Below are 25007 nucleotides of genomic sequence, written 5' to 3' on the forward strand. Positions count from 1 at the left end.
AGAGAAAAATCACAAAAAATAAGTTGCTTCTGAAAACTTAACTACATATTCTTTTCAAGGGGGAAAATTTATATCTTAGAAATTATTTTTATTAAGTATGTATATGTGTGTATGTATGTATGTATTTAATAACTCCTAAATGATGACATAATATAGCAATGTCATTAAATAACTGCACAATTATGGACTTGCATCAAAATTCTGTAATTTAAGTAATGATGGCACCATAAGCATTTCATGATTTTTTTTCCTTGCCTCTCTCATTGTCCCAGCAGTTACCCACGGTAAAAACTTACCAGCACTGTGTGCATTCCTGTGTAAATTCTGCTGAGGCCTACCAGAGATGAAAATAAGAAGGCTCCCAACAGTCCAAGTTCAAGTGGGTACTAAAAATATAAGGGGAAAGAATGTTAATAAAATCTTTATTCATCACTTAACCGAAAACAGTCCATCCACAATTTAGTTTGAGAATACCATAAATCTAAAGAATTAGAATCTTCCTTTCCTAAATCTTAGATGAAACTACTTAGACAATGAGAGAGGAATTTATGATTTCCCAAGAGCCTTATTTGGATAAGTTACCTGAAGATCATAGATGGTGAAATTTTGTAATTCCATTCTAAAAATGCCCTTCAAAGTATCCTAGGCTAAATGAAGAACTCTAAACAAACATCTCCACAATTGAAAGACTAACCAAGTACCGTATTTTCCGGCGTATAAGACGACTTTTTAACACATGAAAATCTTCTCAAAAGTCGGGGGTCGTCTTATACGCCGGGTGTCGTTCTCCTGTAACCAGGCAGACCAGCCCGAAAGACTCTGACGAGCCTTAAATGGCTCTGGCGATCCAAGCTCTGACGATCCCAGCTTTGCCTGCTAATCAGGCAACTCAGCTGGGATGCCAGAGCCATGTAAAAGGAAAAAACTTTTTTCCTTTTACGTAGCTCTGCAAGCTCTGACGATCCCAGCTGAGTTGCCTGCTAATCAGGCAACTCAGGTGGGATCGGCAGAGCCCTGTAAAAGGAAAAAAGTTTTCCCCCTCCAGCTTGCTTACCTTAGCTGCTAATCGCAACGCTTGCCTTGCTTCGCTTGCCTGAATCCATTCCATCAGCAAGCCACTCCCTGCCTGCAATCAAGCAGGCAGGAGTTGTGGACTTCAACTCCCAGAATTCCTCACCCAGCAACAAAGTGGCTGAGGAATTCTGGGAGTTGAAGTCTACAAGTCTTAAAATTGCCAAGGTTGGAGACCCCTGTTCTATTGGGTAAGTTTTTTTCCCCTTTGGGAGCTTTAAAAAAAATAGTTAATTGGGGTTTTTTTTAGTTGTTCTTTTTTAGACCTAGCCATTTAAAGTTTAGGAAGTTTTAAACTTAGTTTTCATATAAAAATAAAAATAAAATAATATTTGTTCAGCTTTCTGAGATTTAGTGTGTTTCTGTAGTGTTTCACTCTAACTACACAAACACACAAAATCTCACAAAGCTGTATGTGGAATTTTGTGTGTGTAAAGTGTGAAAGTCATTTTTTTGGGCTTTTTGTGGCCGTGTGAGGTTCCTGCTTGTTGCAGGGGCCATTTTGGGTCTAGCACAGCTGCTTTTACATTGTGGGTGAGCCAGCTGATGTTTTTTAATTTTTATTTGGTGTGCGTTGGAAGAGGGGTAGTCTTATACGGTGAGTATAGCCCAAACCCTATATTTTAACAGGAAAAGTCGGGGGTCGTCTTATACGCCTAGTCGTCTTATACGCCGGAAAATACGGTAGGCCCAAAAGTGAATTTGTGCACATTCCCAAAAAAATCCCACTGGGACAAAAGATCCTTATTTTACAGAAATGTGATGGAGGATGTAAAACAGTCCCATATTCCTAGGAATGACTTGTCTTAGTCAGTCACAGTGAAAAGTTTGTTAATACTGTCCGATGAAGACCAATACCCAAGAAGAAAGAGGATGAAACAGAAATGGATTGTAATGCCACTGAAATACTTGAGGCTTAAGATGGAAGGACTAATATTTGACCAAATAAAGCAATAAAATTTGGTCATGCAACTTGACTAGATTAAATCAGAATTGCTGCTTCCTACCTTGTACTGGTTTGCAGTCACAGATACAAAAGTGAAAGAGATGACAGTGGCTGCCATTGCATGTGTGGATGGCATTCCATATTCTGCATTAGTCTTCTTTTCTAGCTTGACAACAGGTGGTGAATGAGGACGAGGCCACTTCAGAAGGTCTTTCATGACTTGACCAATATACATGACTACCTGGAGATAGCAAAGAGACATTTTCCTGTTTATTTATTTATGTAGTAAACAAATTTACATGGTTGCCCAGTTCATACGCCAGTGACTTTGGGTGGCTTACAACATTAAAAACTACAACATAAAAACCATAGCCCCCCTCCTCCTCTCAACAAGACCATCAGATCAGCCACTTGATCAGCTACATCTCCATTTGGGAACCCCAGGTCTGCTGAATAGCCAAGTCTTTGGCATTTTTCAAAAGAGCAACAGGGGAGGGGCAATTGTACCTTCATGGGAATTATGTCCCATAGGGAAGGAGCCACCACCAACAAGACACTTTTCATGCTCCCACCAATGTAGATCCCTAATAGTTGGACCCCCACCATACTCTGAATTCCTGTCATGGTGGGTTGGGTAGATGCAATGGAGGAAAGATGGTTCTTCAAACAGCCTGGCTCCAAACCATTATTTAAAGTTTAAAATGAGAGATTTGCCCAAGGGTTCGAGATAAGTAGTTGGGGGAACCTACCCCAACCAGATCAGCTCCAGATATCATAATTCCTAGACATACAGAGAAAGGTGTATATGAATTAAAAGTCTAATTCATCTGTAATTCATCTGCTGGTAAAGACTGACTTATCAAATCTCAGACTAATAAATAATTTTACAAGGCACAGAGTAGAAAGCCTGAGGTCAGATAGGAAGTCTAGATGCACCCCCCACACCCCCGTGGCCCTAAAACAGAAGAACTAAACTGTTCTATGTACCATCAATGACCCTTCTAGGAGTAATAAGGTTGTAATCTAAAAACACAAAATATCAATAATGGCAGGAACATTAAGCAGTGACATTACACGTTTAAAAATAACAAAACAAGTAAATGTAATGCTAAAGCAGTGCATCATAATTGCAGGAGGTAAAATGTTCGAAAGTCACAACAAAGAACATCATAACGTCAAATATTACAAGTTACACCTAAAGAGACAATGTGTTTCCACTTTTGGGAAATGTAGTTTGCTTAGTACATCCTTGAGCAAAGATAAAACAAACTACATTGAGCTGAAATACTAAAAATACAGTAATGTTTGTTCACTTTTCAATTTTGCATACTGACTTAATCAAATAACAGATTCCTGATGGATGACAATATAGAACATAGAAGTATAATAAACATATCAAAGCAGAAAACATTTAAAGCCTAATCCACAAGCTAAGAGTTTCCACGCCTTCATTCCCTAAGAGCTCTCTAGGGGAGTTTTATGCCAACTTGACCTCTAGGGGAGGCCAGTCCACAGGCATGGGCCATCACAGGAAATATTGCTTCTGAGCTTTGCTCTCCCCCCACCCAGTTCCCCCAAAAGAAAGATTAAAAACTTCTACAGAGAGCACATTAGACAAGTTAGTGCCACATCCTGTTGCAAGGTGATGCTTTATATTCCAGAAAATCTGTATTGATTATATCTTTCATTATTTCTCTACCAAATATTGTTCCACATGTATCTCTCTCACTCTCTTTCACCTTTATTTCTTTTTACTTTCTTGCATTTTATATAAAACACTTCTGGGTGTTCAACTCTAGTAGAATTTACTTAGTGGTTTTAAAATGGTGGAAGAAAATGAATACAGTAGAATGCATTTACGAAAAAGGTAGATATAGTTTGGACTCTAGGTTTATTCACGCTTTTAGTTGATGTAAGCAAGTTTCCCTTTTGCCCCCCAGCCTTTAGTGAAAAAGAGGTGCCACCTCAATTAAATTTTATCCTATTTCTAGCTTTAATATCAATATCTTTTCTGCTCCTTTGGTACACCTTCTTTTCCTTCATGAAATGAAGTTCACAAGTTAAATACAATTCCTTTTTAAGTTCAAAGAGGAACTAAAGTACATGAGTGACCTGGAGGCATCAAGTCTGATTGTCAGCAATAACTTCAAAATTCTGTCACTCCTAATCTTATGAGAAAAAAATATATAAAACTGTTTCAGAAGCCTTGAAAAATTTAAGATTGGAGATTTATGGATTGTAATTTTCATCTTCAATATCTGCATAAAGCACTTGCTTCAGATGTGTTACAATTTTTTTCATGACCATGGAACACATAAAATGACAGCTGACAGTTAATTTTTGGGTCTCAAGGTTAAGGGTCTTTTTTATCAACAGTATACATCTGGAGATTTGGGGGGAAATGACTTTTTAAAAAATGCTTATCATTTTTATACGTTTACAAATGACTTTCATGGAACAGAAATGACTATTTTTGTCAAAATAGGTATTTGAAAATAAGCCACTGAAAATCAAAATGAAACTGAATGGCTAAGAAGCAGAGAAACAGCTAATGCCATATGTGTAATATAATGATGACTTCAAAATGCACTTTCATTTTATATTTGGGATCAATAGCAGACTTCATTAGTTAAGCTTTCATCAGACTGAAATTAGCATACAATGAAATATTTTACTTTTTCAAGTCTGCTAGAGCCTAGCCATCTCGTAAACTAAAACATTTTACCATTTAATAAAAACTTCCATCACTACATCAAGTCTCCTGATGTTGCCTGCTATATGAAGTTTGTTGTCCTGTTTTAATGAATGAGATGTTTTTGCTGATTTGATGTTGGGGTAGGAGATTCAAATGAACATCTTGTATATTTCAGATAAATATGACAATTTCAGAAAGCTACATGGGCCTTGCTGCCAATATATTTGCATGTTCAGTAGGTGGATGAAACATTCCTCTAACAAAGCTGAGATGATCCTGAAAAAATCAGCATCTTGAACACTAGATACTCCGCAGGTTATAGCAGATTGCTGAATCCGCAGGGCAGGAGGTCTTAAATCTTTCATCCCAGAAGCCTGACCTTATTTTCTGCTTTGGCGAAGCAGCTTCTTACTAGCTTAGTAGTTCTGGCTGCAACCACTTATTTTCCAGGCACCACCTGACATCCACCCAAGCATGGCATATGAGAGACTGGATTTCACAACTTGTGCTGCTTTCTGGCAATCAAAAGGTAAAATATAAGAGTTCAAATAATTTCTGTATTACCAACAATGAGCAGAATAATATGGTGGCTGGAGGATTTGGCTGTACTTTGGGAAATACATTAATTCTACAAGAGATAAATAAAACAAACTATTTAAATATTATTGGTAAACTCAGATCGGTCCATAATAAAATTAAATTAAATTATACAGCAATGGACAAATGAACTTTTGTGTGCTGCTGTAGAGAGCCTTAGAGATAAGCTTGGAGAAACAATGCAGCAACAGTTACAAATAAAATATGTCTTATTGATGTTGGGAAATGAAACATGAACTAGAAAACAGCCAAGCTCAAACAGCACCAAAGACCCCACAGTTCAACCCTGATGTTTTAAGCTCGGGATGTGAGGAAAGCATTCAAAAATGAAACAAAACAAACTGGCTCCACTCTAACTTGCTAGAGGATAAGAGAGTGAAGAGGAAAGCAAAATGACTGTCAGGCTTTCAAGAGTCTATTCATAGCCTATATTAGTAAAATGTAATTCCAGTCAAACTTAGAGTCTGACTACACTATAATTGAAATCGTCATATTTGTCTGCTAGTAGAGATATGGAGAAATGTCTAAACTATATGCTAATCAATAGGGCATCAACCTTGTCGATGTACAGAAGAATACTGAAACCTGGCATGCAGTCGAAATTTTAAGTGGGTTTGGTAGCAGAGGATTTCATAATCCTGAAAAATTGGGATTTTCAAAAATAATAAATTTCCTAAATGGACTAGGTCATGAAAGTCTCCTTAAATCAGTATAGCATCACTCTGATTTTTCCAGTCAAACCTGGCAAATATTGTGACTCAAGATACAATGAGTAGAACATCCATACAATCTCCTCAGGTGACACTAGTAGCAGTACCATATGTTTTTTTATCCCTCAGGTGAAGAACAGTCCCCTCTCCAAAGCTTTTAGATACTGACATTTTTCAAAATGCCTGCAAAAGACTTGTGATGATTAATGGCTAGCGTAAGCTACTAAAATGAATGGAGACAGTCTGAAAGGAGGAAATTTGGTAGGTTACATCCAATTGGAAAAATCTTGAGATTTTCAGTTGGATGGCAATAAGCAGACTATTACCCAGCATGTGGCTTCTACTCCCTTGTCCCTTGTTTCCCTTGTCCCTGTCACATCAATGTGGCAATGAATGGACAGAGATGTCTTTCTGTCCAGCCTCCAACAAACTTCTGTTTTTCATTGCTGATTGCAGAGAAAGAAAAGACTCTTCTGCCAAGCTAATATAAAGAAATTGTTTGTTCAAGTCAGAAAAAAAGCATCTTACATCAGAGTAAGAAAGATAATTAATCAGTTGACTACATGACCTATAAAGCCCTGAGAAAAGATTCATCACTTCTCCATTGCCATGCTGTCAGGATACCCTACTTACTCTGCATTGCAAGAAAGGTGGAAGAAAAGAATAGAAGAGGATAACCAGCAGCACAGTGGATGTACCAGTTACAGCAGCAAAGGGTGCACAACTGAAAGACCTGAATGAGCAGGTTAGGGACAGATCATCATGGAGACAATCTTTCTGCGTGGTTGCTCAGAGTGATAAAGACTTGATGTGTCCCACAATCAATCAATCAATCAGAAGTAAAGATTTACTTTCACAAGACACAACCGCTGTGACAGGCAAAATCATGAACTATGATTATCAGACAGCAGCACAGAATGACGTTGAAGACGACTGTTGTACTTTCTCACTAGCCAAGTCTTTTGCTTTTGTTGTTTCCAATCCAACAAAATGTTACAGTAACAGTTACATAAAAAAATTTAAAACTCTGACTGTCTGTCCATTAACAGGATAACTTTCTCAAAACAGAATGACTTAGGTACAGAGGCAGATGTCAGGGAAAAAAATCGCTCTCCTAGAAACTCTACTCCTGCTTTTAATTTTTTAGAGTAGGAGATAGATGGTGAAAAGAAGCATGCACACTGCCCAGAATCTTATGTCCTCCCTATAGAATCCAAAAGGAGTAGATGGGTTAGTTTTATGATGCCACATAAAAACAAAGACACCTTGTACCTAGAGGATGAACATATTTCTTGTAGCAGATGTATGAACATATTCCCACATGAATGAATCTACTTGAATCAATGAAGTAAGTCAAGTCAAGAAATACTTATGCCAAAATAAATTGACCTTAAGGGGCTATAAAACATTAGTGTTTGTTGCTTAATACAGTGCACATTGCATGTATGCTCCAACCTTATAAATACCAATATCCAGATCAAAAAAAAAGGAAAAGGAATAACAAATGCTCTAATACCAGATCACTCAACCTGGGAATACACATTTCCCATTTCCCATTAAATATTAATTGATAATATTTTCAGCAACTGGAGACTACATGAAGTAGGGTAGTGATGTAGCAATATCATGAAATTTGGATAGAGGTTATTACTAAGATATTGAGCCTAATTAGCTTATTATGTTTTCTGCCTAGCTTTGAATGTGCTGCTTATAATTTATAATTTCTTGTGGCGTGATTATGAATGTAAAATAGGGGTTTCAGGTTGTTTATAGACTATAGTCATCCCATCTCTGCAAGGCAGAAAGCAAAATAATTGTGCAGAGGTGTTACTTCAATTAAGTAAAGTCCGGTTCAGCTATACCCTAAATTACTTATTAGTACTGCCAACTATCTTCTTGCCACCCTTTCTCCTCAATTTTATCTATTACAACAATTGAAAATATAGTATGTTTTATTCAGTGTAAGGTAGAATGATAAAAGATGAGGTGTATCTTTGAACAAATGTAAATGGTACTTGCAAAGTAAACTGAACTGGCTAGATTTTAAGCATGAGTAGCTGACTGAACCTCAGCATTATTTATGTTGTCAAAAGCTGATGAAGCAGAGAGATTTCATCTCCTTTCTACTAAAGAATATCTAATGAGCATTAACGGGAAAGTTTGAGCTGAGCACAAAAACAATCTCTCAGTTTTATTCCCTCAAAAATAAGGCCATCGGGAATATGGCGTTTATACCCTCACATTTTCTTCTACTGTATAATTAGTAATAATCTATGCAAGAACTTTGTTTCATATTTCAGACTGAAACAATTAAACAGACTCAATCACATTGTCCCTCCCAATATTCTATTATGTGGGCTATTAGTTTAACTCTAAATGCTACCTTCAATATAAAGGCTTTTCAGTTTGGAAGCAGGCCTAAGAGCACATACTTTCAGCTAGCTACTTAATTAGGCAATTTAGAGTACACAGAGTGCTGCAGAATCACCAGGACTCATTTAAAGTCATTTGAATTTTTTAAAATAATACAACAGTCAACAGTCAAGTAATGCCTATTATTCAGGTTTTAAGAAGGCAGAAAGATTAATTAGTTGGACTGATCTGTTTTTACTCCTGCTACTTGCAATAGGCTACCTTTCTTCTCTGATTGTGTAGTTACATACAGGAACACATACAGGAATACGTATACCACACACATACAAGCACATACTCAAACACATATAAGTCTGCACTACTGCCTTCTGGGCAAACTAACATTAAGCAAAGCACAGAAAATGAGTAATAAATAGTAGAAAATAAATTAAAGGCATGAGATAAGAAAAGGAAATGCAGCTAAATATAGTTTATACCAATGCTATTTACTATAGTTTTCCATATATTTCTCTTTGAAAACCATCCCTGCCTTCTGTTATATCCATAATTTACTTCATACATTCATTTTTTCAATTAATCTTCTAATCTCTCTTTTTGGAGGATCTCTATCCAACCATAATTTTCTCATTATTCCCCTGCCTCTCAATTGATTCAATTTTCCAATAAGAGAACAAATTTATCATATTTATTTAGTTATCTGGTCTCACTCATTCATTATATATGACCAAACCATCTTAATATAGTTCTTTCATATTAAGAGTCAAGTGGCATGCAACTTTAATAAAATGTTATATTGGTCACTCACTTTTGTATTCATTCCTCACCCACTCAACCTGGACCTTTGTTTTATTACACACCTTTTTAAAGCATCCCATTCTTACTGCATTCAGCTAAACTTTTATGTTATCTTAACTTGACAACTTTCAGTTCTACAAAGCAAAGTGGCAGAAACATGCTCATAAAAACAACCACTGCATGCTCCTTTTTACAATCATACAACGGGGCTTATACTATCTTCAATAGCCATGTGTCATAAAAAAATCCTTTCACCAATAGTTGTGGCCTCTTGTCTGCATCAATAGCTTAGGTTTTGGAGTAGAATTCCTCATGAAGGTACTGTACATGCAGTTATTGTGACCTTAAACTTTCCTAGCAACCATCAGAACCTCAAGCAGTGAAACATACAAACCATTAGGCTGTAGTTCCATTCTCAAGCCTGGTGAATTTCCCTTCTCTGCCATCCCCCCAGCATTGTGGTTCCTTGTTTGCGGTAATTCTTAAATTGTTTTACTCCTGCAAGTAGCATGGCTTCATGTTTGACAATCTTCTCCGTCTTTATGCCCTCCAGAGATAACAGATATTAACACAGCCGTCACAGGACTAGGAGTTATGCATGTTGAGAAGGCTGGCTTAAAATTTGGCATCTCAAATGAAAATGAAATCTGCAAACAGTAGCCATCTTAGCCTTCATTAACTTCTACAACCTTTAAGTATGTATTTTGCAGAAGTCGTATTATCCCATGATCAGTGGTGGGTTGCCCCCGGTTCGGACTGGTTCTATAGAACCAGGAGTAAATACACCGGGAGGCTCCACCCACTGACCCTGACATCATCAGAAGCGATCTGCTCATGCACACGTGCGATCCCATTGCGAACCGGTAGTAAAGGTAAGTAGAACCCACCCCTGCCCAGGATGTATGTGGGCATTTTGAGATCCTGCACCATAATTAATAACAACAATGTACACTATTTTAGCTGCTTTTATTTTTAAAACATAAGTCTATTTTAATTTGATATCTGTCTTTGTAGTACTTTATACACTTTGTAGTACGTGTTTTCTCTGCTATTCTATAAGCAGCCTGTCAAGACAGATATCAAGACATTACGATATTAAGCCAAAAGTAATAAAGCTCAGGCTTTAAAAGTTAAATACAAATAGCCACTAATTTGGATTGTGAAATCTTGAGGAATCAGCAGATGCAATTACTATAATGAAAAGCTTGGAAATATGTAGCTAGAGATGTGTTCTAGCACATACAGAACATCGTGTCCCAGACAATGTATTTCTGAAAATGCCAAATCATTTCCAGAACACTCAAATCAACTTCATTATAGAAGCAAAAAAAAAATGTTTTGAAGTCAGTCCAGTCCAATTTGCACTCTCCTATTGGTGAGACTCCAGACATGGCTGAATTGCAATTCCCAGTATCCTCCCAGCATTGTCCTTGTTACAATAGGTATACTGGTTAAATACCGGTAGTATACAGAGAACTACAGACTCCCTATCAAAATGAGATTATGAAAATACTGGGATATTTCTTATATAAGTACTGACAATTTTGGCTATCATCATTGCCATCACTGTTCAAATCATTAAAGGTCTGGAGATGTCCAACATGAGGAATCCCTCTTTTCTGAAACTTATTGGTGTGCATCAAACACTCTCCAGGTGATGTATAGTGATTCAGGCTCAGTTCTTCCACATATTTACTGTGGGTGTTATTCATGCCTGAATATATTAGCAAGGTAATATTTTTAAAATGTTTTGCTAAAACACATTGCAAGGTGTAAAGAGTTTTATTCAAACACATATATCTTGTTAAGTAGTTTAATCAAACAAAATGCATATATAAGAAGCTTCAATTAAAGCAAGACAAAAAAAACCCTTTCTGTTCACAATTTAGAGGTCTGCTTTGAGTAAGAAATACTAGTCTTCCCAATACATCTGGCAATCTCAAATAAAAGCAACTACCCTAGGTAATGTAACTCTCTTTGACCCAATCCATAAATGGATGAGTGAAGTCAGGGAACACAGATTGAACCAGTTTGTATGGCCTTAAGATGTGTTGATTCAGCTTAGTTTTAAATTTTCCCACATCTCTGCCCCTTTAGAATCAGCTAACATTTTCACCAAATTAAAAGGAACAATGGTTTACCAACTGATATAAGCCAAGGGAAAATAGAGGCATTGTTCACAAATAAAAAAGTGGTGGAGGATACGTCTTGCTTTCATCAAAATGACAAAAGCCAGCACCAGAGTGTTATTTATTTATTTGATTTTTATCATTTTATAAATATTTCAAGATGGAGAACATCCATACTACTTCCTCCTTCTATTTTCTCCATAACAACAATCCTGTCTGGTGATTGGGCTGAGAATCAGTGACTTGCCCAAGGTCACCCCACCAGCTTTCATGCCTAAGGTAGGAACAGAATTCACAATCTCAATTTGTAGGCTAGTACCTTCACCACTAGACCATACTGGCTCTTCAGTTTATACTACAAATTCTATTCCTTTAGAGCAGAGGTCTCCAAACTTGGCAACTTTAAGACTTGTGGACTTCAACTCCCAGAATTGCTGGCTGAGGAATTCTGGGAGTTGAAGTCCACAAGTCTTAAAGTTGCCAAGTTTGGAGAGTCCTGCTTTAGATGTATGTAATATCAACAGATATTACACTCATGACATTCTAATGCCACTTTTGTCCTCTTGCTGTCCCTTGATGCCACTGACTCAGGGACAGAAATTCAATCTATTTTAACTGAATAGACTGCACTCCCTCTAAAGAAGGTAGCTCTGATGTCTGAAAATACTTTGGCTCTTAGCTGTCACTGGAATTTACAGGTTCTGGCTGTGGCAAGAAGCACTTTTGCAAAATTAAGACTAATCTTGGAGGCATTAATCTATCCCTTGATTAAACTCATTAAATTGTTATAACCAGTTACTTCTAGAGCGCGCTATTTTTGTAAATATAATATAAAGAATTTTAGGAAAAAGGATATATTGGAATACAAAGAAAGTAAACAAGAGAAAAAATAATAATGTAAAAAAAAACTCCTACTAGGTTTATATTAAAAGTAAACTGCATCTCCCCCTTCTCTCCCATGTGGATCCTCATACACCCATAGTTAAATACTTGAATTTTGTATTTAACATTGGCTCATGGAGAAAATCTCATTAGGAGTCAAAAACAACTTGTAGCACATAATCAATTATTGTTACAATGAATTGTAATATATGTGTAATAATTGTTACTAGTTCTTACTTGAGCCCTAAAAACTATATTCTACATATGTAAAATGGGGCACACCACTGAGAAATGCTTTAGTGTTATAATTGGTGCAGAAGGGCTGTTGACTGATACCGATACAAGGATCTCATGAAGATTGTTTTGCACAGTTGGCAGCTCCCTGCTGGCTACAGTTAAGGCACTTTATTGACCTTTAAGGCCCTGACAACCTGAAGGATCTTATCTTCTGTTATGTACCTGTCCAGACTGTAAGGTCTACAGAAACCCTTTCAAAGAAGCTCAAAGAATGTTGCTTATCAGATCCCTGGAAGAAGGTTCGTGGAAAGGCATGGAACCAGAGGTGGGTTCTACCTACCTTTACTACCGGTTTGCAGTGGGGCCGCGCGCACACACTTCTGCACATTTGCAGAAGCTTCCTGATGACATCGGGGTCGGTGGGCAGAGCCTCCCACCGATTTTACTACCAGTTTTTGCGAATCGGTCCGAACCAGGGGCAACCCATCACTGCATGAAACTCATTCTTTCAGAAGTTATGTTTAGCCCCTAACTCTCTTAGCAGTGAAAAAAATCTGCAAAGAACCTTCTTTTTTGCTGGGGTTTTAATTGGTTATTGATTTTAGCATCCATTTCCATTTTTTTTAAAAAAAAATCTTTCAAGTTTTTAACTTATGCTAGTTTTCTTAAGTGCTCATTTGAGCAGAATGGCAGGGTATAAATAAATCAAACAAACAAATAAGAAAGAGGAAGCACTTAGATTGTAACAATTTGGATACTCAGAAATGTTTTAAAGCAATAAAAGATCCCTGAAAGCCTATGTCTACAACAATCTAACTAAGTTCAGTTTCCTGAAAATGGGTTTGGTATCATCCAGCCAAATCAATGCATTCAGAGAACTACAGTATGAAATGCCAAGACAACAGCTAGAAAATGGCAACATAATTGTTACTTGAACATTTTTGCTTAGGCCTTTTTGTAAAGAAAACTGGCTATATTCACTCAGAATACCAATGTAGAACATAAGGCCTATGATACTTTCAAAGCATACCTGAAACAGAGAGCAGAGATTGGTCCTGGATAGGGAGTGTGTCTACTGGAAGATGTGTTGTATAGTCTGGCCTCTTTAAATGACACTTACCCTTTTAACTCTGGGTGGTCAGGAAATACATCCACCAGTGGAGACTGTGGAATTACTGTATGAGTTCCAGAGATGTTGGATTATTAAAAGCATCCTGTCACACACAATAAAATTATGTCCTCCTGTGCCAATCTCCATTTTTCTACATAAACCCTAAACTTAAACCACAATTTTGTTATATGATTTTGTGTGAGAGTACTGGTAAGGCTTGTTCCCTGGACATATCTGTCGGTAAATTCCACAGTTTACAGCATGCCTATATGAATCCATCCTGTCATTCATTCATTCATTCATTCATTCATTCATCCAGTCAGTCAGTCAGTCAGTCATTCTGACAAACCAGATACCCTGAAAAGCAGAGTTGCAGTGGCTTCTCTCAACTCAGAAAATCAAGGTGTCAAATGCATTTTGTTCATTTAAAAAAAATGTTCTACCATCCTTGCCACCATCTGCCAAGAAGGGGGAAGGCTTACACAGCCGAGGAATTTGTGCATGTATGTCAAGGCATTCTTATCCATTCTCTCATTTCTGGAACCACTATTGATTTTATACACAGATTCATTGCAGAACCTGGAATGCCTTTGTCCTTCTGCAAGTAAGCTTTCTTAAATTGATAGAATACAAAATGTTTAACAGAAGTCACCAATTCAGCCCTGTTAATCATTTCAGTCCAGCAGAGGGCACTATTACACTCAGAGATATAAAAATGAAAATCCGATACTGTGAATAGAGTACAACGCAGCAAAGACCACCACTGTTCTTGATCAGCTATTCTAATCCTCTGGAGAATTACTACAATGAAAAGGAACTGTAGGACTAATATTCTCCCCAGATGTAAAGGCTGGATTGATTCAATTCCAGCAGTCTCACATATATATGAAAACCAGTTTCAACAGTATGACATCCTCTTACGTGGCTGTTCATCTGAACATTCTTCCCATGAAGTGTCCATTTGTAAGCATGTGGAAAGGACCCTCTCAGGAGATAGGCAAGTTGCATCAGGCATGAACCCTTCTGAAAATCAACAGTTTATATCATTGTTTGGGAGTTCCACACTAAGGGTCTTATTGTCTCCATCCAAATGGGGAGAAATGAGCATAGAAGTAGTTAGTGGGGCTTTTGCATGGTTTAATTTACAACCAGTTAGTTAGAGAAAATTAGCAACAACATATTAAGCTGTGAATAATGTGAATAATACTTACCGACCACATTATTATCAGTCTCCGTGCAACTTGGGCGTTTATGATCCAGTAAGTGAATGGAAGAAATGTGATGTAGAAAACTTCCTGGCCCATTGCAGCAGAAATTTTGAACAGGTAGTAGTAGAAATAATTTGTTACAACATAATCTTGTGAACAGTCCTGCAAAGTAATTGTAAGTGTGTTAGTACATTTATAAGGGGAATCTAAATGATATTCAATTTCAACAATTTTGGTTTTCCAAAAATTGGAAAATACGAACAAAAACTCGGCATCGGCTTTTAGCTCTCTTTTTTAACCGGCAGGAAGTTACAACAATTTTCCTGATTCTGTTGCTGCAGTAGGGATCTACTGAATTAATAAGAAGTCCTGGAAGCAAGTAGCATATTTCAATTTCCCTTATGCTATGATGGTATGAGAAGAACAGCAAAATTCACTGGTATTCTTTCTACATTCATTGATGCTATTAAGAATACTTCTTGAAGTTCTCCGGTGCCCAAAGACATTCAACCAATCATTCTTTTATCATGACAAAATGATGTTAGTGTTCAGGATATATTGTAAGCTTTTTCTAAATTATCCCCAAAGCCAGGGGTGGGTTTCACATTTTGTTACCACTGGTTCTCCACGTGCATGCATGCTCGCTTTGCGTGCACCTTCTGCACATGCACTCAGCCTTCCGCACATGCATTTTGCTCGCACGCGCACCTTCCATGCATGTGCCCAGCCTCAAAACCGTGCCTAAATAGGATGGCATAGGGCTGGGACGGACAATCTCTGCTACCGGTTCACCCAAACTGTTCCGAACTGGCTGAATACCAGTTCTGGCAGTGGTGAAATGTAAACTTTGTTACTACTGGTTCTGTGGTCATGGCTTGGGGGGAGGGTAATGTGACTGGGTGGGCGTGGCCATTTGTTTTTTTACTTTAAAAAAAATTTTTCTACAACCTCTTCGGCTGAAGAGGTTGCAGAAAAAATGCTTTTAAAAGGCTCTGACGATCCCAGCTGAGTTGCCTAATTGGCAGAGGCTTTTTTTTCTTTTAAAAGCCTCTGCCAATCAGGCAACTCAGCTGGGATCGTCAGAGGCTTTTAAAAGCATTTTTTCTACAACCTCTTCAGCTGAAGAGGTTGTAAAAAAAAATGCTTTTAAAAGCCTCTGACGATCCCAGCTGAGCCGCGGGATCATCAGAGGCTTTTTTTTTTTACTTTTAAAAGCATCTTTTCAGCTGAAGAGGTTGTAGAAAAAATGCTTTTAAAGATTTTTTAAAAAGCCTCTGATGATTGTGCAGCTCAGCTGGCAATGGGGGGGGGAGCAGGGATATTTGCTACCAGTTCTCCGAACCACCCGCCGCCATTGCTACCGGATCGGCCAAACCAGCAGCATTTCACCCCAAAACTGAGGGTAGTCCTTCTCCCAGTCGTGAACAACTTCCAAATGTTTCTAATTGGAGGAGGAAAAGCAGAAATAGAATAACCAGAGAATGAATAAAGAAAAAAAGGGAAAAAAAGAATAAGGAAAATAAAAGGGGGAGGAGGGAAAGTTTGTAGGAAATGAAGAATAGGAAATTTAAGAGAAAAGGTTTTTGACAGTAATGTTTCTTTTCTAAATGACATATACCTCACAATAGAAAAGTGGAATAATTTCTCCTCTGTGGAATGTTCTACATTCAGATAGTTGCCCAACAAAGTACGTTGGAGGTTCTTGAAGTTTTTAAGAGGAATGAAGGTACCAATGAAAACATTTGAGATAAATCCATCCTGAAGGTGGGGAATCTCTCAAAGCCCACTGGATTTGAAAGCAAGGAAATGCAAACAACTGAACAAACTTTGTCATGGGAGCCAAACAGAATGAGACAGATCATCTGCAGGATTATAAGCACCACATGCAACTATGAGAATTCCAATGGAAGAATATTAAATTTATTCCAAATATCAGAGAAAACTATTACAAGATGTCTTATTGTTGGAACACCACTCCAATCCTGACTACTAAAAATGGACAATTCTTTCTCTAAACTTTGCTGGAAATGTAATCAAGAGAGCAGATCTCTTTTTCCGTAATTGGTTGCAGTGTTGTAAAGCTCAATTCTGGAAAATGATTAATACTAACATTAAAAGAAATCTTAAAAGCTAAATTCCCATTTCAGCCTCAATTTTCTTACTAAACCATGTAGCCCTTCAAAGTGTACTGAATTAGCATTGCATATGCTAGCTGCTGCAAGATTTTATGCCTTTCACTGAAAAGGTTCTTTGTCCACGGAAGAATGACTAACCAAATTTGAGAGTATACTTCAATGTTTAGAATACAATTGTACCTTAAAAATACATTTGACATAGAATTCAATTCAAACCATCCAGAGATTTCAATTTAATGCATGGATTTGTACCATATGCGTAATTTGGATTTCTCCAGGTATGGAACCTATACTCCAATTGCACAGGATATTTTATCAGAAGAGTTTCTTAATAATGTGGTTTGAATGTCTTTTAATTTATACCGTAATTCTACATGATGATTTATACTGTCTTGAGATATACTCTTGCTGTAGCTTAGAGCTTAATTGTGATTTTTGGTTTTTAAAAACTGCATAACTCTGCTCACTGCCAGGAGTTTGATTTTGACCGGCTCAAGATTGACTCAGACTTCCATCCTTCTGAGTCGGTAAAATGAGGACCTAGATTGTGTAAACTGACTCTGTAAACCACTGAACTGTAATACTATAAAACACTATGTAGTAGTATATAAATCTAAGTGCAATTGCTATAGTACCTCAGTAATTTTTATCTAATTAATGAAAATCACAAGCTCCACGATACTTTAAAATGTCTTGTTTATTCACCTATAGTTTAGTTTTTATCCCTTGTCCTCATCTTTTTAATAATAGTCTACATATTGTAATTAAAATTTAAAAAATGAAACTATTTTACAGACAAATGGAACATTGAGAAACAAATTCAAAGGATATGAATTCATTCAAGGAATCCTAGAAGTAATTCACAAGATACTAGGAAGAGTATTGATTTCAAAACTGTCATAAAGCTTGAATATTTCAACATGATAGTCTCAATGAAACCTGCACAATGGCATTTGGTTTATTTTCTTGAATTATCCATAAATAGAAAGGCATTTCAGTTTAGCTAGAAGACTAATATTTGGTAGTTATAAAAATATATCACCCTTCTCTAGATGGGATTCTAGGACCTCTATATCTTATGGGTAACTAAATAAGGCTCCAGATACCAACCTATAGTAAAAGCAAGAAAGGTATAGTTGAAACAAATTTTCTCAAGGTTTTGCAGGCACCAATGTTTCTCCCACCCTGTTTTGAATGTTGATGAGCCAACCATCTTGAAACAAAAGAAATGTTGATGTCTTCAGTATACAGCCAGACACAACATACGGTGTATAATTGAGATTTGTTTTATTTGGCATATGAAGATTTGTTTACTGTTATATAATTTGTTATACATCTATTTCTAAAGGTTCTATACAATTCAAACAGTTAAATACTTTTGTTTAATCAACTAGTTGATCCTTTTAATATAAAAAGAGACAATCTTAAATTTCTATTTTTTTCATTTGTTGTTATATAGTTTTCTATGGATATAACTTTGTTAGTTTGGCATAATAATCCATGTTGTTTCAAGAAAAACAGTTACTCTGGGTCCAAACATCAGAGTGAACTGTTTCAGTTAACAAGAATAATAGTTGAAAAAAGAGAGTCATATACCTTACACAATTTCCCATTGATAAAAAAAATAACATGACCAAGTGTGTGTTAAAAATAAAGACTTAATTTTGGATTTAAAGAGTAATTTGAACTAATCTCTTCTGTCTTCAAGTTAAGAATAGCTATTCTCTATTTCTTTAAACTCAAGTGCATTATTCTGCTAAATGTGTACCACGCCTCTATTCCTCATTCCAGAGTCTCTTCAAATATATGCATATAAATTCAAGTATATGTGAACAGAGAATGCATAATTACATTGTTCTTTCCTAGCAATTATATTCTTTCATCATAATGTTCATTTCAACAATTCATTACAGTGTTCAATTCTTCAACATTTCATCACATTCAATTCAATCATTCCATTTTTAAGACTTGTTATCCTACACAAGCAAGGTGGAGTAAGCAATTAAAAGCCCCAAACATTATAGGGGCAGAAAAATGGTAAATTAAACAGAACTGATCTAATAGCTCACAGGCATAATCAGGTTAGGCAACAAAATGATCAGCTCTGGTATGATTTCTCTTCCCAAATGATGAAATGAAGTATTACGTTCTATTCTTTATTTATTAAATGTACATTCTTCCTGTCACTAACCTCTTTTTCCTATGAGAAACACCCATGAATTTATAGTTAGAGAGAGAGAAAAAAAAAAACTTTCCTAAAGTTGCATATTGAGTTTCCATAGCTGAAGGAACATTATGCACCTCACCACTCCTATCATAGTCTTCTTGGATTCCCTTGAAATTTGTAAACCAACTTGCAAACTGTTGGTGCTATAAAAGCATAAGGAAATTCTTGCTAGAAATGAACAATGGATCATCTATGTTCTTCCAGTGGTTAATTAATAAAAACTCAAAGTAAGATAAAGATTCAATGGCTTCTTTCCAATGTACTTCCCAATGATGTTCTCTGTTATCTCCATTTAGCAATGCAGAATTTTGTGTTGTTGGTTTTTTTTTTTTGCTTTAATTTATATGCCGCCCTTCTCCGGAGATTCAGGGCGGCTTACAATGCATTAAACAATAGCCTTCATACTTTTGTATATTTATACAAAGTCAGCTTATTGCCCCCACAATCTGGGTCCTCATTTTACCTACCTGATGGAAGGCTGAGTCAACCTTGAGCCTGGTGAGATTTGAACTTGCAGTAATTGCAAAGAGATGTTAATAACAGTGCTTTAGTCCACTGTACTACAGGCTCATAAAATTCCTTGAAGTTATGTAACATAGCTTCTAAAATTTTTGTGTTAATTTTTTAATATTTACCAACAAAGAAGTAAAATAGTTTGTCGTGAAAGCAATTGCTTGCGAAGGCTCCTGGATTGGGGCTGAAAGGAGAAAGCAGAAGTAGCAGGGGTGGAATGCTACCAGTTCACACCAATTTGGGTGAACTGGTAGCAGCGGCAGCAGCAGGTGGTTCAGAGAACCGGTAGTGGCGGCAGCATGAGGCTCCGCCCACCCACCCAGACGTAATTACTTCCTGGTTTTAACCAGGAAGTAACCTGTTTTTTTACCCTCTGTGCATGCACACGCAGAAGGCTTTGCGCATGCGCAGAGGGTCAAAAATTACATGTGACGCGCAGGGCGCGTGCACTTCCGAACCGGTAGGGAAGGTAAGTAGATTTCACCCCTGGGAAGTAGTATGCTCTGTCCCATATTTGGGTAGACCAGATTGCCCTAATAAAAAACACTTATACCTTCTAAAAGCAAAGCAAATCGAACATACTGCTTCACCTTGCCTGCCTCTATCAACAGTTCCAGTGGCCAGGAAAGAAATTCTTACATTGCCAGTGCATGCCCCGAAATTTTTTCTGCCACTCCCTGTCACTCTTTAGAATTGCAAAGATATATATGTGTGTGTATATGTTTATTTGTCTGTGTGTGGTTTTCTGATTGTTGGAACTGCCTTTCAAGGCTTCAAGTTGCATCAAGTAGAATTGCATTGCCTTCTCACCTTCACAAAAATTACTGCATCCCTACCCAGAATGCATTTTGTTGACAGACCTAATATACAGTTCCATCACCCAGTTCCACCAATGTAATGGAATGTGCTCCTGGAAAATCAGTGGAGAGGAGTTTGGGCAACACAGATATTTCCCTGAAAGTAGGTAGTAAATCTCAACAGAGAGAAGCCCAGATTAAGAAATAGCACAGTAATAAACTGGAGAGAGGAGGGAAGGAGGAGGTTCAGGGTAACCACACCCAAGAATCTCTCAGGATATATTTAGTAGATTAGAAGGTTATCGCTTTAGTCTGTCCATTAGGTGTAAGTAAATAAAGAACTAGGCTCAATTGGATTTTGCGGTGTTGTCCTTGGGCTAGAGCTTGACCATCAATAAATTTATCATTCAAAAATTTGTCTAATTATCCTTTAAAACAAAGGAATTGATTGTCAATATTTAATCCCAATTCTACAACAATGATCATTGTAAAGGAAATATGTTTTTTCAAAACTCATAGTTGTTGTTTCTGCTGCTCATTTGCTCCTCTTCCTGTTTCAACTTATTACATTTTACATCCATTTTACATCCTGGAGGCAAGGATGCTTGGTTAGCTTAGAATGCTATTTAGAAAGGTGTTATGCCAGCACACACCACATTTCCCTTTTTCTTTCTTCATGCTTCCTATTTCCTTGGCTTGTGATTTCTTATTCTTTGAATAAACTGCTTATCCTGAAAGAATATAACATGGTGTATGTCTGTGTTTTCACAGGTCACAGTGAAGTTATTGGTTGAATGGTTGAATCTAGAAATTTAATCAACTATAATTCTTTTTGATATATAAAATCTGATTAGGTTTCACTTTTTTGTAGTTATCGACTGAAAATCCTCTAGGAGTAGGCCAGAGTGCGTTAAGTTGTTGTTGTTGTTAGTTGCGAAGTCGTGTCCGACCCATCGACCCATGGACAACTTTCCTCCAGGCCTTCCTGTCCTCTACCATCCCCCAGAGACCATTTAAGCTCCCGCCGACTGCTTCATTGACTCTATCCAGCCACCTCATTCTCTGCCGTGCCCTTCTTCTTTTGCCCTCAATCGTTCCCAGCATTAGGCTCTTCTCCAGTGAGTCCTTCCTTCTCATTAAGTGGTCAAAGTATTTCAGTGTGTTAAATACCAAACACCAGATGATTACCTGAATTTTTAACACTTTCTTAAAATTATCCACAACCATTTGGGTACAAGTAGAGAACAATTTTCTTTTACAGGCAAGTACAGGTAGTACACAACTAATGACCACAATTGAACCCACATTTTTTGTTGCTATGTGAGACATTTGCTAAGTGATTTTTGCCCCGTTTTATGACTTTTCTTGCCACAGTTGTTAAGTGAATCATTCGAGTGTTAAATCAGTAATATGGTTGTTATGTGAGTCTGGATTCCCCATTGACTTCGCTTGTCAGAAGGTGGCAAAAGACGATCACATGATCCCAGGTCGCTGCAACCGTCATAAATATGAGTCAATTGCCAGGCATCACATGATCATGGGAATGCGGGAACGGTTGTGTCAAAAATGTTCATAAGTCACTGCTATTGTAACTTTGAATGGTCACTAAATGAACTGTTGTAAATCGAGGACTACTTATAAAGGATATTTTTGTTCTGTGGAAGAAAATTAGCAATTCAGAAGAAACAATACTTCAGGACTTTTATACAAATATTTGAGAACCCTGCTTAGAGAAAAAAGTCCTTACAGTTACTCCTTATTTGAAATATTGAAAAATAAAACCCTGCTCGTATAAGTTCACTGTGAGAAAATGGATGCCATGCATCAGATATAGCATAACAGCAAGCTGTGCCTTATCATACCTTATTAAGTCTTATGAAACAGCCAAATTTGATCCACAAAATTTCATGAAAGGTTGGTTTGTCATTGCCATGAATTGTGTTATAGTTTGACCATATGGGGAAAAAATAAACGCTTACCAATTTTTAACACAGAAATATCCTTCTTGGGAACACACTAGGGGAGAAAAGAGCTGTGTCAATTGTTAGAAGCATCTCATGTCAAACAGCTGGTTAATATTTATGAACACAAGGAGCAAGATCCAGCAGATTTTATGCCTGTTGGCTTCCAATTCATTCTCCCAAACAGCTTTGCTGTTTTTGAATGCAGGCGGCTTCAAAACTGGCCACAGCCCCTGGTGCCTGCCTGTCTGCATAGCATATGGTACTGGGCACTGACTGGAAAAATTGCCTGAAACAAGAAGGCAGAAACACGGGTTCTATGTCTCTTAAGACTTTTATCAAAGACAATTAGTAGAGTTTAGTAACAAGGTTATAAACCAGTCAGCATAAGAACAGAAAGGATTCCGTTTAATATCATGACCTGTCCAAGCTCCTTCAAGAAAGGTCATTAGTGCAATAAACATTTAAAAGTTATCTTGAAATGGACCGGAATTATAATTACAAACCAAACTGAAAGAAAGATGTTTACAAATGCTAGAACTCTTAAAAAAAAAAAAGAAGAAGGATGATCAAGAAGGAACCAAGAAAAAAGAATCAGGAATTAGGATGGAGTTATATAACTATCTGAAGTTAATACAGGTAGTCCTTGACATTCGTTAGTGACCATTCAAAATTACAGCAGCACTGAAAAAAGGAATTTATGAGTGTTTTTCACACTTGTGATCATTGTAGTATCTCCATGATCATGTGATCAAAATTCAGATGCTTGGCAACTGACTCATTATTTATGACGGTTGCAGTGTCCCAGGGTCATGTGATTTTGCAACCTTCTGACAAGCAAAGTCTACGGGGAACCAGATTCACTTAACAATCATGTTACTAACTTAACAACTGAAGTGATTCACTTAACAACTGTGGCAAGAAAGGTTGTAAAAGGGGGCAGAACTCACATCACAACTGTCTCACTTAGCAATAGAAATTTTGGCTTCAGTTGTGGCTGTAAGTTGAGGATTGCCGGTAACTGAAATCTTACTGACAGATTTTTTTTTCTCCTATAGATCCTCCAATAGGTTGCAGTCAAGCATCTCCTACATTGTCCTACTTGGCAAGTTCCTAGTCTATCTAGGATTCCATCATTCAATTCGGTGATAGGAAAAAAAGAAGAGAAGATATTTTAGGTCTCCTGTGAGAGCCAACAATGCCAATAAAACAAACACCGTGTCAATCTGAAACAAAAGCAATTCAATTGTGCATGCAGGGAAATATAATGAGAAACACTTTGTTAAGCTACCCAATACAAATCTTTCAATGTATAAAAAGTTTATTCCACTTTGGAAAAAGTGGAAGAAAGAAAATAAAGAGTAGGCAATCATCACAGCCACTAAATTCCAACTAAAACCAATACAGCTTAGCTAAATTGGTTAATTATTATCTACTGAAGAAACGTTTGAGTTTCAGCACATGTTAATGGCTCAACATAAAGAATACAGTTGGAAAAAGATATTTTGGGTGTGTTATTTGGATGCCCTTAGGCAGGGCCTCCTTGCTGCTGCTATTACTTCTTCCTTTTCCCAACTTCTATTTTTCTTCGAAGCACAATTCTCAGCCAGTGAAAACAAAGACCAACTGTTGCTTTGCCAAACCAAACAAAATGTTCACTAATAGACTGGATATAGTCAGAAAATTATGGAGCTGTTGAATCCATCCTAGATAAAGACTCTGACTAGTCTTTAACAACTATCACACTGTAGTGCAATATTATACAGAAGACGTTTTTTGAAAAACAGAAGATGGATTCCATCTGTTCAGGCTTCTCAACATGGGATCAACTTGCTAGATGCTTATGAAGAACTGCTATGTCATATTAAAGTTAAGGTATTTCATAAACTATGCTCAACTCTAGGTTTCCTCAGGGAGAAAGAGAACAAATTATGAAAGTTTTAATTTCAGAAACACCAGGGTTAGATGGTATGAATTAGTAATGAAATCACAATTTTAAAAATGGCCACATTAAGGATATGCAGCATATCACAGGGGAAATGATGGCAAACACTACAGAAAGGGCACAGTCTAGATGGACAATTTCTACTTCATTTTCTTTATCTTCTGGGATCTTTCAAACCAAGTCACTGCAGCAATAGCCCTGCTGCAATTTACCCTATAGATCTGCTGAGCATCAAGCTGAAGAGACCCAATCTAAAAGGGGCTAGATTCCTGGAATTGGGAGGTTGTGTACCAGTGATGAAATCCAAATTTTTTTACTACCAGTTTGTGGGCGTGGCTTGGTGGGCATGACAGGGGAAGGATATTGCAAAATCTCCATTCCCACCCCACTCTAGGGCCAGCCAGAGGTGGTATTTGCCGGTTCTCCGAACTGCTCAAAATTTCCGCTGCCAGTTCTCCAGAACCTGTCAGAACCTGCTGGATTTCACCCCCGTTGTGTAGATAGATTGACTATAGATCTGGAACATCTAGGGTTCAAGTCAGCTCTATTTATAAAGTTCAGGGGATGACCTGACATCAATTGTTTCTCTACTAAGTACAGGTAGTCCTTGATTTATGACCACAATTGACCCCCAAATTTCAGTTGCTAAGTGAGACAATTGTTAAATGAATTTTG

General features: G+C 37.2%; 1 protein-coding gene across 1 annotated transcript in view; it reads right to left on the reverse strand.

The window, feature by feature from the left end:
- Positions 1–25007, reverse strand: part of SGPP2 (sphingosine-1-phosphate phosphatase 2) — a 35469-nt gene that overhangs the window by 5311 nt on the left and 5151 nt on the right. Inside the window, exons 2-4 of the mRNA XM_070946050.1 lie at positions 14758–14916; positions 2079–2258; positions 297–386 (exon numbers count right to left, since the gene is read on the reverse strand). Of these exons, the coding sequence (XP_070802151.1) occupies positions 297–386; positions 2079–2258; positions 14758–14916 (429 nt within the window). The remainder of the gene's footprint in view (positions 1–296; positions 387–2078; positions 2259–14757; positions 14917–25007) is intronic.

The sequence above is a fragment of the Pituophis catenifer genome, unplaced genomic scaffold (genome assembly GCF_029215685.1).
Source record: "Pituophis catenifer annectens isolate HBS135680 unplaced genomic scaffold, rPitCat1.0.hap2 SCAF_6, whole genome shotgun sequence".
Classification (NCBI taxonomy): domain Eukaryota; kingdom Metazoa; phylum Chordata; class Lepidosauria; order Squamata; family Colubridae; genus Pituophis; species Pituophis catenifer.